We start from the raw sequence: 16,510 nt of genomic DNA on the forward strand, positions 1-16,510 counted from the left end.
TTCACGGTAAGTTTGTGATTAAATCTAATTGCATGTTGTTACCGGCAGTCGGCTATGATTCCCTGTTCTCGACCTCGGCGACGGCCGAAGGACACCGTTTCGGTTTTTGTTTTGCTTTGTGGAAAAGAATGTGGAAAATTTCAAGCGAACTTGCGATGCACGGAAGAATAATTTATTCAACCCGATGCTGTTGCGGTGCAGTTTGCGTGCCGTGTCGCGGGCGTCATTAGTGCAGGCGGCTTATGCATTATGCAGGGTTCGTGCGGTCCCTGTACAGTCCTCCGAGTCCTCCTGTTGGACGGGGCATAACGATGGGCTTGTAAAAATTAAAAATTACCCGCAAAAAAAAAGCGACAATGCGCTCGGTATGCGCCTCGGTGTGGCCACAGAACTGGAAATGTTAAAAATACACCCAGCTGGGCACGTTTTTGCACTGTGCGATCTTTAAAATCACGGCTGCAGCTACTTTTAGGGGTTAGTTCCGGTGGCCCGTTGGCGTGCTCCAATTTGCAATGCACTTGAACTTGAACTTGACACTGGTGGAAAGGAAACGATGGTGTTGTTTTACGAGCCAACCCGCGTCACGGAACACGCCACCGCCAGAATAATGGCTGTTGAAGCAACGGTCCTTACAAGATCATGCCCCTTGTGGTGTATATTCACAGACACAAATTTTGCCTAAATTTAAACATATTATACTGAAATGAGTAGCAATTTAATGTGCCATGTTCGGACATACTTCCAATTTTGCTTACAGCAGTTGAAAGGACTGTCTTACTAGGTCTATACGTTGTCGGGACTTGTGTTTGGAAGATCGCAGTGCTTTAAGTGGTTTAAAAAATACAAAATGGCGGTTTTGACTTTACAAAAAAAAGCGTCCAAGGACTCCGAAAAACAGTGTTTCCGATGGGACAGAAAGGTGTGGTGTTTCACAAGCTCCTAAAACCTGATGGAAACGTCAATTCCGATCGCTACTGACAACAAATGATCAATTTGAACCATGCATTGATCGAAAACGACCAAAAAGCCGTTCCTGTTTTCTAAAATGGAGGCGCCTGGTGGCCCGTTGCAACAAGCACCAGGCGTCCCAAAAATCAAAACTGTTTCTGGATACTATCGAATCACTTGGATAGGAGCTGCTATCCCTCCCGCTTTATTTACCAGACTTGGTTCTTTCCGAATATCATTCATTTTCCTCGATGGGACACGTATTGGCTGAGCAGCCAATAGTTTTTCTACAAGGAAGTTGAAATGGAATGACTAATTAGTTTACTTAAAAAGTCAAAGAATTCTTTCCTCTGAGAATCCATGATTTAGCAGAGAGATAGGAGAAATGTATAGCTAGCGATGGCACATACTTTGAATAAAATAGGAAATCGCATTAAAATTTTATAAACTTTTTTGTGTGTTAAAAACAGTCCCATTCTCAACGTATAGACCTAGTAGATAGGCGAGGACCACTGAGAGGTTGCAGCGTCTTTAAGAAGATGAATTTAGTAGTAGATAGCGAGTGAAATCTCAAACTTCTGATAACTGACCAACATGAAATGCGTTTAGCAAAGTATGAAATTGCCATTCTTCGAATATAATCGTGCATGATTAGTGTTGCACGTTCCAATGATTGCCATTCCGAACTTTGAAATGTGCCAAACCCCCATGCAAAGGACACGGCGGCACGAAAAAAAACCCTCTCAAGTCACTAGGCAGGTGCAGCGGGTTTTATGACAATTGGGTATTCATTAAAAATCCAACGTGGCGCTTCCATGCAAAACAGTTTCTCGAGCCACACCCACATGGCATGGCTGCCAGCAAACCAATCCGCCACAGCCATCCGCGTGGCTGAATTATGCGCTACTCCTTCAAGATCCGGCATATCATTTTCTTCTTGAACGGGTCCGCTTCTTGGGGGGGATCGCTATGCTGGCAACCAGATAGCAGGGATTGGCGTGGATTTACGCGAGCTCAGGCCCCGTTACGGCGCAACGGAACAACGGAGGACCCAGCGGAGGTGGCGAGAAAATGGAATGCCACTAGTGACGGCAGTATTGGAGACAAATTTATGCCTGAAACGTACGTACGATATCTGGGTCTGCATGTGCGCCACATTGGTTCGGTCGGGCATGGCATGGCAGGACCGGCTGGCTTTGCCCAGCCTTTGCCTTTGGCCAATCCTTCCGTAGCGACTATTCTCGGCTCATAACTTTCCTTTGGTTCTTCCATATGTTTCCCGGCAGATTATTTCACCGTATGGCCGTATGGGGAAACTGTACAAAGAAGGACGAATAGGAAACAAAAGGTGGTGACAAACCGTACGGTGATGGCGGTTATTTTTCCACTGAATGTATTCTGGTGTTACTTATTGCCTCCGAAAGTAGCGGTAACACTCCGTAAATTGTTATGACCATTGCGAAAACGTTTTTCGTTTCCCGGGGTGGTGAATATTGTTATGAAAATTATGGAAAATTAAAGTTCAATTTATGAAGCGTGAGAATGATTACCATTTTAATTTCCAGCTATCTTTCCCATTAGTCCAACACATTTGTCTAATTTTCCAAGAGTTCCGACCGATCGCATCGATAGTTTGGGGAAGTCCATCAAACGAAAGGAAAAAGGAAAACACTTCGAACAACACCGATGTACATCGTTTACCATAACACGTTGCTGTTTATTTACAAAAATCTTAAACATTATACTTTGTGAACAATTTTGTAAACCAAGCCAAGTTTCTATGCAGCGTAACATACACACGTAACTCTTTCCATCACAAAGCAAAGGTTGAGCATTGTTACCGTTTTTTTTTTTTTTATTTCTTCTTGGGACTAATATCTGATTCTTCAATTCGTTTCTGCTACGCTGCCTGCGTGCCGTTTAAATAGATACTCTCCCTGTTTTATTAACACTGACTTGCGTGATTGACCGTGATCACTTGGTGCCTGGATTGGACTACTACTCCTTTAAACTATTTCGGTTTACTCTTAGCATCCTGCCGCCGTTCGACAAGCGAATTGTGTAACTTAGTGTTGCTGTTCTGAAAAAATAAACGATCTAATCCGGTCCCGCGGTTCTTTGACAGACCTTTTCGCTTTTGCCCCACCATTTGGGTCATCAGGCGCTTTTTATCCGGCAGCCCTTTTTGTAAGACCACTACCTCCACTACATACTAACCGATCAAAGCTCTGAAACTTAACTACCGACCTTGCGGGGGTTGCATTTTCTCCGTTCCGGTTCACTTGGCCGTCGTCATCGTTCTTGGCGATGCGTTCTCTTTTTACTAAAGCCGATTACTAACGAGGAGGCAACGAGATCGTTGGAGGGAAAATTGGTACACTATTGTGAGTGAAGCAGCACTCTCGCTTCTAGACGTTGTGAAAATATGCACGAATGGAGCACGCAGCACGATGAGTTCGAATGGTTGGATCGATGTTTCCGCTTCTTCGCTGCGCTTCCAAGTTACGAGGTCATTTTTTGGGACTAACTAAAGTGGCGTTCGACCGGAGTGGCCACCGATGTCTAGCCGTCGTTGAGGGCCGGCGTTACCCAGCCGTACTTTTCGTGAGTTTTCACCAGCGACCGGAAGGCTTCTTCGGCGGATCGGCTTCGTGGGACAGAAATGGTGGAGAAAAATAGTTACAAAACAAACAAAAAATCGAGACTGAGCTGAGCACTTACCGACTGAAATCCTTCGAGGACTTTGGTTTTCGCGACACCCGACCCTGACCCTTGACGAGGCTGGCGGCGAACTGCATCAGGATCGCCTCGACCGTGTAGGCGCTGGCCCAGCCACGTGGTGTCAGCAGCTCCATACAGATGGCACCGCCCTCCATCACGAAGCCCTTCTCGATGCGCGGCTCGACGACCCGCATGAACGGGGGCGCGAACGGGAAGTTCTCCGGGAACACCAGGTGCAGCAGGATGAAGGGAATGTTCAGCTCAACCAGATCCTCGGCCAGTGGCGAGTCCGGGTCGATGCGAAGGAGCCGCGCGTGCCACTCGTACAGGTTGTCGTTGATCAGCTCGACCTGTCCGGGAGAGATTTCGATGAAGTAAAGAAAACGGTGCTGTTGACAATTTTGGGCGTATTCACCGTGAAGTAGGGTTCCGCCCGCGAGTGCTGCAACCGTTCGATCTCCTTCAGCTCCTTCATCAACCGCCTCGAGCGGATCGTCGTATCGAGTGGTTTCGTCACCGGAACGGGCACCATGGCAGTGCTGCTTGGGGCTACCACACTAAGAGAAAATAGCAAGAAAGGTTAAAAACTTCTGTAAGCTACATAAAAAACTCTATTGCACAAAGGAGTCCCAAACGTACAGTCGAAGAAATTATTAAGAAAATACTGAAGTCAATCAATACCATAAACCTGGCGTTAAGAATCGGACTGTTGAAAGATGGCTGTACCTGCCGATTCCCAGTTTTGCTGTTCACTCATCGTTACCTTGTGTTGACATCAGGTAAATGATTTCAGGTCGAGAAAATATTATTTCGGTTTGCAACACATCATTGAAAGGGTTAGACCATATCAACTTTTGTTCCAGAAAATGACATTTTGCGGGGATTTTAATTTTTCTGCTCCTCTTAAAGGAAACTGCTTCGGAATCGCACAAAATGCTTGTCGGGGCTTGTGTTTGGAAGATCGCAGTGCTTTAAGTGGTTTAAAAAAATTTTAAAATGGCGATTTAGACTTTACCAAAAAAAGCCTTGAAGGACTCCAAAAAACGGACTTTGTGATGAACAGAAAGGTGTGGTGTTTCACAAGCTCCTACAACCTGATAATAATAATAATAACTGGCCTTCCGTCTTACGACATGGCCTGACGAACAAATCCTCTCCAGTTAGCTCGGTCCCTGGCCGCCGCTCTCCAATCCCTGGGACACCGAGTGCTCTCCGCCAGATCCCGCTCCACCTGGTCTAACCACCTTGCTCGTTGCGCCCCTGGTCGTCTTTGCCCTATTGGATTTGAGGCGAACACCATCTTCGCAGGGCAGTTGTCGGGCATTCTTGCAACATGCCCTGCCCAACGTATCCTTCCGGCTTTAGCCACCTTCTGGATACTGGGTTCGCCGTAGAGTTTCGCGAGCTCGTGGTTCATCCTTCGCCTCCATACTCCGTTCTCCTGTACGCCGCCAAAGATCGTCCTCAGTACTCGTCGCTCGAAAACTCCGAGTACTCGCCGGTCCTCCTCTAGCATGGTCCACGTCTCATGCCCATAGAGTACAACCGGCCTTATGAGGGTCTTATACAGGTCACACTTCGTACGGGTGCTAAGTCTGTTCGACCGTAGTTGTTTGTGGAGCCCATAGTAGGCACGACTTCCGCTGATAATGCGCCTCCGGATCTCACGGCTGGTATCGTTGTCCGCCGTTACCAGTGAGCCGAGGTAGACGAACTCGTCGACTACCTCGAACTCATCGCCGTCGATCCCAATACTGCTGCCTAGGCGTTTTCGGTCGGCTTCGGTTCCGCCGGCTAGCATGTACTTAGTTTTGGTCGCATTTATCCTCAACCCAATCCTCGCTGCTTCCCGTTTCAGTCTGGTGAACTGTTCTGCCACCGCCGCAGTTGTTCTGCCGACAATATCCATGTCATCGGCGAAGCAGACGAATTGGCTGGATTTGTTGAAAATCGTGCCCCGCGTGTTGACCTCCGCGCGGTTCATCACACCCTGTAGCGCAATGTTGAACAGCAGGCAGGAGAGACCATCACCCTGTCGAAGCCCCCTGCGGGTTTCGAATGGACTCGACAATCCACCCGAAATCCGCACACAGCACTGCGTCCCATCCACCGTAGCCTTTATGAGTTTAATGAGCTTCCCGGGGAAGCCGTTTTCGTCCATGACTTTCCATAGCTCTTTCCTGTCGATCGTGTCATACGCGGCTTTAAAGTCGATGAATAGGTGGTGCGTGGGGGTTCTGTGTTCGCGGCATTTCTGGAGGATCTGCCGTACGGTGAAGATTTCGTCCGTTGTCGACCGTCCTTCCATGAAGCCGGCCTGATAACTTCCCACGAATCTGTTTACTAGTGGTGAGAGTCGGCGGAAAATAATTTACCTACAACCTGATGAAACCGTTAATTCTGATCGCTACTGACAACAAATGATCAATTTGAACCATGCATTGATCGTAAAACGACCAAAAAGCGGCTTTTTTTATCAAAAATGGAGGCGCCTGGTGCCCCGTGGCCTGAGGCTTCCGTGTCCCCAAAAAGCAAAACTGTTTCAGGAAACTATCAAATCACTTGGATGGGAGCTGCCATCCTCCCCGCTGTATTCACCAGACTTGGCTCTTTCCGAATATCATTCATTTTCATCGATGGGACACGTATTGGCTGAGCAGCCCTTCGTTTTTCTACGAGGAAGTCGAAAATTGAATGACTAATTAGTTTACTTAAAAAGACGAAGAATTCCTTCGTCTGGGAATCCATGATTTAGCAGAGAGATAGGAGAAATGTATAGGTAGCGATGGCACATACTTTGAATGAAATAGAAAATTGCATTAAAATTTTATAAACATTTTGTGTGTGTTAAAAACAGTCCGATTCTCACCGCATAACTTTAAAAAACTATTAAAAAGTAGTACTGTATAAACGATTTGACAATATAAATTATTTTAACACTCGGTTTTACGCTTCGTGTGTCCTCGCCACGTATCAACCACGACGGAATACGAAAGGTAAATAATATAGGGAGGTCCATCTAGTGTTTGGATTCCGAAGATGGGGCGCAAACATCGATCTCCTTCTTCACTTTCGAAGAAAAATGGACCGATGATGCCGTCAGACCAAAACCCCGACCTAAACAGTCACTTGTTGTGGGTGCATTGGCTTCTCTTGCACGACGAGCAGGTTTTCCGAGCTCCAAATGTGAGCATTCTGTTATAATATTTTTCATAATATTTTTCAATCTTCTACCAACGTCTGCCGTCCCTTTTCGTAAATGTCAAAGCTTTTACTAAAGGTTTACAATTTCCAACATGAAGTCTGACGTTTTAAAAGTCAAGTAATCGGTAGTTAAAAATCCAAACAATAGATGGATCAACCTTCTTTCAGTGTGCCATTTAAACACCCTTCAAAACGATTATGCGCCAAAGTTGGTTTGGCTGAGGCCAACTTTCCAGGTTTGGTACACTACCACAATCCTGGAGCACTGTTTGGTCATTGAATTCGAAGAAAGCAAACACAACCTCGAACGCTGAAGCGCTGAAATGAAATCCTACGATTTGCTGTTCCAATTTCACTTTCTTCCCGGCGCCCGGCTCCGGCTAGAGACAAATATGAATGTAAAGCTTCCCGGGGAAAGGATGATAACGGCTCCTGCAAGTCAATAATGCTCACCATCGCAACCGCCTCATGGGGCTGTCCGTGTTGGCTTTACTGTTTCCGGTGCTGCCGTTGCCGCCAGTGTTCGTTCCCGTGGCCCCAGTGCCGGCCCCGCTCGGGCCACCCTTGTCAGTGCTTCCGGGAGGAGCGCCAGCAAGCGGCGCCGCACTGGACGGAGGTGCCGGATGATGGTGGTGCAGGTGATGGTGCTGGTGATGGTGGTGACTGTTGTGGTGGTGGTGGTGGTGATGGTGCGGGGCCAGATGTAGGAGACTGCCTGCGTCGGCTGCTTCGGGAGCCGGCGTGTCCTTGTCTTTGCTTTCCTTTTTGCTTTCCGAGCTCTTGAAGAACTTCCGGATGGCGGCCGTTACTTTCTCCTTCGATCGGGACGACATGTCGAACGGTTGGCGAGTTTCGGTTCGGCAAGCGAAATGGAGTTTGCTGAACGTTTGTCTTCTGCTCCACGTTCTAACGACCTCCGTCCACTTCAAAAGGGACTAAACTCCTGTGCGCAGTCGCAACCGTCACTTTTAATATTTAACTTTTTGCACGACGCGCCCTGAGACGTTATGGCTGTTTCGCCTTTTTTCGTCCCGGGGTCGGGTTCCGGATCTGCGAACGTCTCCAATCGAAGACTTTTGTACTCGTGTATGTCTCCTTCAAAGTCTCAACAGCCGGTCGTGGACGTGGATCTTGTATCGCGCGCCTCGCAAAACACTCGACGGACAATCTGTCACTTGCCACGGGCTTCGTCACAGGGGGCTGAGCATCCGAGATCCGAGTCAACCCGAGAAGGTGATTTGATGTTTTGCTTTCATCTGCTAGTCATACAAATCGCGCCACGCGAAACCGTAGACCGGCGCCGGAGTGTTGTGCCCTGTCTTTGTGTGATTCGAAGACACTCGTCTAATATTTACATTCGCCTCAGATCAGCGGTCCGAAGGAGCTGGCGTCGAGAGATCCTGCAAAAATGGAAAAGCACAGCAAATGGGTCTATTAATGCGATGTAGAATAGTCATCTATCAGGCGTAAAATAATAGCGAACTAGAAGCCGTCGGGCAACCAACCTCCCCACCGGTTGGGCTCTTCGTAAATCATTCGTTAACGCTACGATACTGCTACGGTTAGGCTACGTTGGCAGACATTCCCGAGCTGAGCTCACGTTTTCCGTGTTCTACACCGCCAGGCTTCTGCAGCAGCCAGGAGCGGTGCCGGGTGTCGTCTCGTGAATTATGATTCCAATTAAGGGCTTAATTCAACGCATCTTCCGCACGGAATCTTGTTAGGATATCAAGAGTGATGGTGAACGTCTTGCCTCCGAGGCCTCGACCGGGCAAAGTAATGGCTTGCCGGTGGTAGTTGCTACCGACGCTACTGATGGGATTGAAGTACAATTTAATCGGTATTTGATTTGAATAAATACTCCAATGGGCTATGCTTAACTTAATAGGTGTTACAGAACGATGCTGAGTCGCATGACTAGCGTAGCATGAGGCTTAAGGATTCGTGTGCCCTTAATGGAAGCTATCTGGAGAAATGTATCTTATTAGCTAGGAGATACACTTGATTGGTAATATTATGTTGCTAAGTTTATTCGATTTATTTAACTTAACGTACTAGGCTGTTCAATAAGTTTTGTGCCTCGATACCAGAGGGCGCTGCTACGAGTCTAATTTATTTTTGTTATATTGGTACACTCTTCAAATGAACGTATGTGAAGTTTCATTTCAATCGGTCACTTACTTTTTTTTTACAAGCCATTTAGTATCGACATGTCAAAGAATATTTTTACAGCTGTTATGACGTCATCATTTGATGAAAAACCCTTTCCGCACACGATTTTTTTTTTGTTTCAAAACAGATGGAAGTCGTTAGGAGCCAAATCTGATGAATAGGGTGGATACTCCAACAATTCGGACTTTAATTCATGGATTTTTAGCATTTTCAAAACGCTCTTGTGACAGGGTGCATTGCCTTGATGAAAGAGGATGTTTTTCTTCTTCAAACCGGGTATTTTTTCATGAATTTTCTCTTCCAGTTGGTCTACAATATTACAAAAATAGTCAAAATTTATTGTTTTATCACAAAAACAAAATCCACTTTATCCTATCGAAAACGCTTTAAATGTTGTCAAGAAAGATGCATTCGAATGTCTTTTTAGCAAATACGGCATCCATGTTGCAAACAGCTTTCTGAAACCCAAAACTTCAGTCAAAATATTGGTTATACTGCTCAATGAGTTGGCTAGGTCTTGTACATAATTTTTATCAGTGATTGGACGGTTTTCGAAAACGATATTGTTGAGTCGCGATCAACAAAAAATACACGTAAAGTCAGTTTTGCCAATCGGCTTCGTTATTTCTTCTTAAATACACGAATGCACGATTACAACTTTATTTCACGGCTTATCTCCTTCCAAGTTCACTTCCAGATTGCAACTGAATCATTTTCTCCCTCACCTTCAATATATATCCTCGGGTCTTTGCGCCCCCTGTCTTTTGGTCTACTACTTTGTTGTCAACCTAGATTCCAGGAATTCACACTTCCGCATACGCTTTCCTAGAATGCTAGTTGCAACATTGTATGTGTTCCCCGAATTCTCGTCGCAACATTTTATTTACATTTTATTATCCCCGAATTATCGTCGCAACATTCTATGTGTTCGCCGAATTCTCGTCGCAACAGATATCCTGTATTGTTTAACAATTTCAGGTGTTATGTCTGTTTTTTGACGTTTTTGCCATGGATCGTCTTAAAGGCTACTACGACCATGTTTAAACTTAGAAAACCCCCTTTTAACCCCCTAATTAAAGGTGAAGAGTCCTTATACACTTTTAGTATTCGTTCATAATTTTCCTTTGCTTTTAAACTTTTCACAATCAAGAATGAAATCACTGCACGGTACATGATTTTTTCCATTGTAAAAAATACTGTGACACGTCGATACTAAATGGCTTGTAAAAAAAAAAAGTGGCCGATTGAAATGAAACTTCACATACGTTCGTATGAAGAGTGTACCAATATGACAAAAAAATTAGACTCGTAGCAGCGCCCTCTGGTATCGAGGCGCAAAACTTATTGAACAGCCTAGTAGATAAATTTTATAGAACATTAACATTTGGGGAAATCGTTCTATTAATTAATAAACCATTGTTTGTTCTCACGCTAGTTTAACATGTGATTTAAAACAAGAAAGCTTTAAATACTTCATGAGAAATGTCCCACCGTTCGGTGGCATTGTTAAAGTTAGCTCGGTACTCGGGCGCCTTCGTGAGGCCACAGATTGACGGTGAAACATGACGAATATCATGGCTAGACGTTCAGACCACCACAGCGCGCTCATAGATTGACGGACATTGGCCTGTGGACCTGTGGACAAAGAGAGAGAGAACGAGGGAAGGTGGTAAAAGTATCCCTCGGTTCCATCACACGCTGTCCGAGACGATGATGAACGAAGAGCGACACATTTGGGGCGACCCACGATGAAATAAAGCTATTTATGCAAAAACTAATAAACTGCAACGGCGGAACTACCGGAACAGCCACCGGTGGGCCGTGGCTGGCGGGAGAAAAAAAAGGTTAGCCACTGCAGAAACACAAACAGGGGCTCGAGTGAAGCAAACACGGCCGAGACCGTTGACCGGAACTCCCGACCGGAGCACGTCATGGTCATGTTTCATATCAAATTAGTGGGTTCGCAGTGTTCCAGGTTGGCGAGGTCTGGCGAATGGCCACGACTTGTTCCGTTTCGATAAACAGCTGCTCCAGCTCAGGGGCGGGGTTTGGAATTGGCCAGTGCCAAAAGTGTGTCCTTGCAGCCGTTAGGTGCCGTTGCTGTGGCCGGCGCCATGTGTTTGAAAAGTTTGATTCCCATTAAATTTAAATGCAAAACGAATGCCTCCGTAGCGCAGCTGTTAAATGGGTTTCTCAGTGTCCCGGGCGTCCCGGAAAGCGTTCCTCTTATTACACTGTTAAGTAAACGCAGGCCAACAGGACAAGGTAATGAGTTTTCTGGTCGCTCGAGCTCAATGCAGTCACCGGCCGGTCGGCCGGTCAGGCGGAATCGAAAATGTTTCATCTCATTAAGGGTGCTCTTAATTGAATGTTTCGCCATCAAATCGCGTTCCGCAATCGTTTCCCGGTCCAGCCCAGGGCCACACACACACACATTATGACCTTTGATGTCGTGGCGAGCCTTGACTTGACACAAGATTGTCAAATAAAATGCCATAAAATTCCGTAAAACGCATTGCGTTTGATGCTTATCAGCGGTGCTCATGCAAAATGGGAACGGCCCGAAGGAACTACTCAAGCAAGCTGTTCCGCTCCGGCAGAGATCGGTTCGGGCAGATATTTTAAATTGCGTGGCCCCGAAATTGCCACATTTTATTGCTCAATTTAGAGTCTTCACTAGATGGCGGCCCAGGTCCCCTCCGAGGGGACCTGGGCTGAAGCCACTGAGGGCGAAAGCGGCAGCCGCATAAGCTCATTAAAGGAAACGCGAAGTTTGCATTTTTTTTCTCCACGAATTCTATGTCTCCCGGGGTGCCGGGTAGCCCCGCAGAAGGCGAGCATGAAAAATGTTTGATGGGAAACGGAGGGCGCACCAGAATTCGTTTGCGTATTCGTTTGCCAAACCAAAAGCGACGAGAGGCTGGCGGGCTGAGCTTCTGAGAAGGCTTAATGGGTTACGAATTGGCCAAATAGATTGGCTCGGGCTTTTGCAAACATATTTTTCGGTTTGTGGCAAACTTTTCACTCGCACTCGAGAGTTGTTTTAATCAAAGTTTTCGTATTGTTTATTAATTGCGATCTGTTTCCAGTACCGGCTATGGTCAGCCAAGCACAAAGCTCATTCATAGGTATTCCCAAAGGGCAAACTTCATATGAACTCGGACTTTCGGATGGAAGCTAAAGTTTCACCATATATTAGGTTGGCTAAAAAGAAATCGACGTATTTCACGATAGATGCTTTTAGTTATCGATATCTCGTGAAGTATCGATCGTACAGTTCCAAGTTTAGGTTCGTTTTAAAGCTGATACTTTACTCTTCAAAAAATGCTTCCATTGTTTTTCGTTTGTTCCATTCGTTTGTGAGTTACAGGGTGTTAACAATGGAGGTCAACGAAGAGAAAAATCGGTACATTTTACATTTTTTCTTTTAAAAAGCCGAAAACTCAAGCTAGGCCGCTGAAATTTTGCATGGTGTTTATGCTGCCGATACTCTAACAGCTAGTTAGGTGCAATTTTGGTTCCGTCGAACCGTTTCAGTTTTTTTGCGATGTTAAAGATGCACCTCACCCAGGCAGATCCGTTATCGAAAATATCGACAAAACCACATAAATAATCAACGTTGACCGGCATGTTAGTCATCTGAGCGTCGGTTAGGAGCTAAAGATTAACCATCAGACAGTTTTAAGCAATTTGCGTGATGGCTTGAATGAACAAGGATGAACATGATAGCTCGAATTTCCATCTGCGCAATTTTGGCCAAACGGAATGAAATCAAACCTTTTCTAAAACGGATGGGTATTGGGGATGAGGAATGGAATACATATGACAATACTGTGTGGAAATGATCATTGTCTAAGCGTGGTAAAGTAGCTTACCCGGTTGTCAAACCAGGACTTACGGCCAGTAAGGTTCGACTTGGTATATGGTGGGACTTGAAAGGAATCGTTTATTGTGAGTTGCTTCCGTGTAGCCAAACACTAAGTTCAGATCCCTACTGTCAATAATTGCACCGTTTGAAGCTAGTGATTGACCAGAAACGACCAGAATCGGCCAACGGAAGAGGTTTTGTGTTCCAGCAGGACAACGAAATGTTATGCACGTCTTTAGTGGCTCGACAGATATTCCAGTAGCTTGGATGAAAAGTTTTAATGCGTCCACCGTACAGTTCGGACCTTGTACTAAGCGATTGATACCCTTTTCGCGCATTACAAAATTACCTGAGTGATGAAATCATGATTGAGATCAAGAAAGGATTGTGAAAAAAGATTGCTCGAGTTTTTCACCAATAATGAGAGCCAGTGTAAAGGTACTTTTAAAAAGGTTATAAATTTTCCAACAAAATGGTATATATTTGACGCAAATCGGAACATTGAAAACCTGTTAAATATAGTTTTGAAATTCACCCAAAAAACGTCGATTTCTTTTTAGCCAACCTTATATTACGCAGAATAGGTACACAAATAAATCTTCTATTTCGCCACACTTCTAAAAAGCTAAAGTTGACATCCGTCGGATTGAAACACTGCAAGATAAAATGGACAGTTTGACGGACCGGGAGAAGCACAATAAGAAAAGTATCAACATTCAAAATAAAGCTGCTGCTCGGTTGCGCCCCCCTCGAAACCAAAAGCCTCCAGATTGATAAACGAAAGCGAAAAAAAATATCCTCAACACTTCAACCTCGACTGCTTCCGGTGCACTTTGACGGAGTGTGCCACCGAGCTTAGGACATAGAAACTGCGCCCGCTTGCAGTAACGCACCCAAAATATGTTGCAATAGATGCGAGGCAATATTTTGAACTTTGCCGTGCTTTACGGCTGCCCCTATCTTGGCGCACGTGCGCCCCTTCTTCGCCCGTAGAACGACGGACGGAGCTATCGCGATTTCGCAACCTTTACACAGGAAGTCGACCGCCCGGCGGTGGCGGTGGGTTTCGCGCTTCGCGGGTGTCTTTGTCTTGCATCAGAAACCAGAAGAAGAAACTCCAACAGCCAAGCGCAAGGTCACGGAATTGAACTTCGTTCACCGGACCGGACCTGGCACGGGCCACGCCGTGAAGCAACATTTATGGTACACAGTCTTCTTCCGCTCGGGCCGAATGTATCGAGCGGCTGCAATATCGATGCACGCGCCCTGGGAGTGCGTGAGAAGTGAGCCACAAACGCGAGTACGATTATCGTGCGTGCGTCGCGGGTGCTGGGTTCAGTGCGCCACGCAGACTACGCGGACACGTCTTCGTCGTCGTCGTCGTCGGCGGCGATTCGTCTTCGCAGCTCGCACCGCCTTGGGCTGAACGGACCGCGACAAGGTCAACCAAAGTGTCGCGTTCGAATGCGGTCGCTGAGTCACTGACCGATGCCGGACAGACGCCATAAAACTGGCGCCACATGGGGTGTTTATAACGCATGTCGCACTGCAGCACTAAACCACTTTTTGACCATGAATTTAGAGAAATTGTACAGAAATGACCGAAAAGATAAATGGCCACCATAAGAGCATGGTTTGCAATCTCCAGCCCATGGGCTTTAAATTATTGCTATCGTTAATGCTATTCGCCAAAAACCTTTTACGTAAATATAGCTATTTTGCAAGAATTTTGTTTGTTTTGTTTTAAATATTATCAAAAAAATTCCTCGAAAATTGTGTACGGATAAACGGTTGGAACCCGCAATTTTGACTTCATTTCTCGTGGTTGGTGTTGGTGCCATGGATGTCGGGTTTTTGCCCCGCTGTCCGGCCCATTCGGTTCCACTAATACTTTAAGCTGCCTATGCCTCCAACGCTCTGTAGCATAAACCAGTCTTTCAGGCCCTGAGCGGGCGGCGGGGGGCCCCTGAGTCCGACAGCTGCCGGATTGGTGGGCATAAAACGTCGCTAACCTTGATATGCTACGCCACTACGCAACTGAAGCGTGCGCTTAAGCAAACCAACATTATCACCCCCATCCGGTAATTATCAACGGATTACGTGTGGTGCGGGGTGTGTGCTGTGGGTGGACCGTGGCAGGGACCAACCAACCCCCGGCCGGATGTGGCGTCCTTTCTGCCGTTCTGGCGGACGGGCGACAGCGTTTAGTGGCAGAATACTAAGTGCGCGCCCGTTTCTCTCTCTCTCTCTGTTCTTCCTTTTATCCTTTTCGGCTGCGCATTCGTTGTCGTGTCGTTCGCTATCCCTTTACAATCTGTGGGCCCACTATCTCGCTTCCTGTATAATATGTACGCTAGTAGCGCTCCTTTCATCTCCGCTTTACATCGTCTGTGTTAAGTATGCCACCAGCTCATCTGAGCTCGCCGCCGAGGCCGAGGATTTCACTCCACGGTCGACGGGAAGCTGATCCTTTTGGCAAGGCAAAACAAAAAATACACAACACGACAGCAGCCAGTTGAGCGAAACCAACTAGAGAATGTGTTAATTTTACGGGCGCTGTCGGAATCAGTTGAGCTCGTCCGTACCTGAAGTCCGGAAGTGTTTGATCCTCTTGCGGTACCCGTTTGCGTGCGACGTAAAACACCTCCCTCGGGGGTGCGGCCCGGTGCGGCTTAGTATTTTTCCATCCTTCACCGCGATCTTATCACCGGGACCGACCCAGGATGCGTCCTTATTCGAGTGTTGTCCGATTTCCGCGGTCATCGAGGCCAGCGCGGTGGGCTGTTGTGGGGCACACCTATAACACATTGTGGCACTTCGTTTAGTGACCGGGATTTAGTGTCCGGATTTTGCTATTCGCACACGCTCCGGAGGTGCCTTATGCGAACCACAGCAGCTGCTTTTGGAAGCCGCTGGCATCGATTATGATAATGACGGCGATGGAGACGTTTTCGGTCGACGACTTAAGACGATCCTCCGGGCCGGGGGTACTGAAGACGGTTGTGGCCCACGACAGCTGGCACGCAAAACTTTGCTGTTTTCGTAGGTACGGCCAACGTGCACCGAGCTAGAACGCGAAAGTTCTGCGCATACTTTCGGCGCTGGTGGAGGATGATTTAAATAATTGTGTTTGTTGTTATTCCGTGAGCGTGAATTTCGGAACCGCCATGTTTCCGATCCGCCTCGACAGTCAATCCGAACCCCGTACTTATCAAACTACAATTTATCGCTCTCAACTCAACCACATGACGCCCATCGCCGGGGGCCCGCGTGGTTGCTATCTGCATGGCCGTGGCCATCGCCGAACGGATTTATCTATTTTCTAATGTCACCCGCAGCTTTTACAGTCTCAGTCACCCTTCTGACAGTTGGGGTTTGTTTAATGTTTCCACCCCCTTTTCGGCGAGTCCGAGCTGTGAGGCACCGCGGGTCAGCGGAAACCACCCGCGTCAAGTCAAGGAACTCGCCGACTCGACCGGTGGTTCTGAGCTCCCCGAGGGAGGTCAGAGCCTTCGGGCTACACCTACACCCGGCTACCTCCCGTCGGACCGCCAAATGCACTGCGAATGTGCAGTCGAGGTGTTCTTTGTGCACAAA

The 16,510-nt window shown here is 46.9% G+C and overlaps 1 protein-coding gene and 1 long non-coding RNA gene across 2 annotated transcripts in view; both read right to left on the reverse strand.

Annotated features, from left to right (window-relative positions):
* Positions 1 to 3,258: 3,258 nt before the first annotated feature.
* LOC128272947 (ubiquitin-conjugating enzyme E2Q-like protein 1) lies at positions 3,259 to 7,872 on the reverse strand. Its single transcript, XM_053010835.1, has 4 exons — positions 7,327 to 7,872; positions 4,085 to 4,226; positions 3,670 to 4,019; positions 3,259 to 3,595 (listed from the first exon to the last, which is right to left on the reverse strand). Exons 1-4 carry the CDS (start codon positions 7,704 to 7,706, stop codon positions 3,511 to 3,513), a joined length of 957 nt encoding a protein of 318 aa, XP_052866795.1. The 5' UTR covers positions 7,707 to 7,872; the 3' UTR covers positions 3,259 to 3,510.
* A 167-nt stretch (positions 7,873 to 8,039) lies between these two features.
* The window catches only part of LOC128274086 (uncharacterized), a 50,844-nt gene continuing 42,373 nt past the window's right edge, over positions 8,040 to 16,510 (reverse strand). Inside the window, exon 3 of the long non-coding RNA XR_008269285.1 lies at positions 8,040 to 8,273. This is a non-coding gene — a long non-coding RNA (uncharacterized LOC128274086). The remainder of the gene's footprint in view (positions 8,274 to 16,510) is intronic.

The sequence above is a fragment of the Anopheles cruzii genome, chromosome 3 (assembly GCF_943734635.1).
Source record: "Anopheles cruzii chromosome 3, idAnoCruzAS_RS32_06, whole genome shotgun sequence".
Lineage (NCBI taxonomy): Eukaryota > Metazoa > Arthropoda > Insecta > Diptera > Culicidae > Anopheles > Anopheles cruzii.

Coding starts and splice junctions, on each gene's coding strand:
- LOC128272947 (XM_053010835.1), bottom strand. CDS start 7,706: ATGTCGTCCCGATCGAAGGAGAAAGTAACGGCCGCCATCCGGAAGTTC. Junction 4,227..7,326: donor CCCATGAGGCGGTTGCGATG/GTGAGCATTATT, acceptor ATTTTCTCTTAG/TGTGGTAGCCCCAAGCAGCA. Junction 3,596..3,669: donor TCCTCGAAGGATTTCAGTCG/GTAAGTGCTCAG, acceptor TGTCCCACGAAG/CCGATCCGCCGAAGAAGCCT.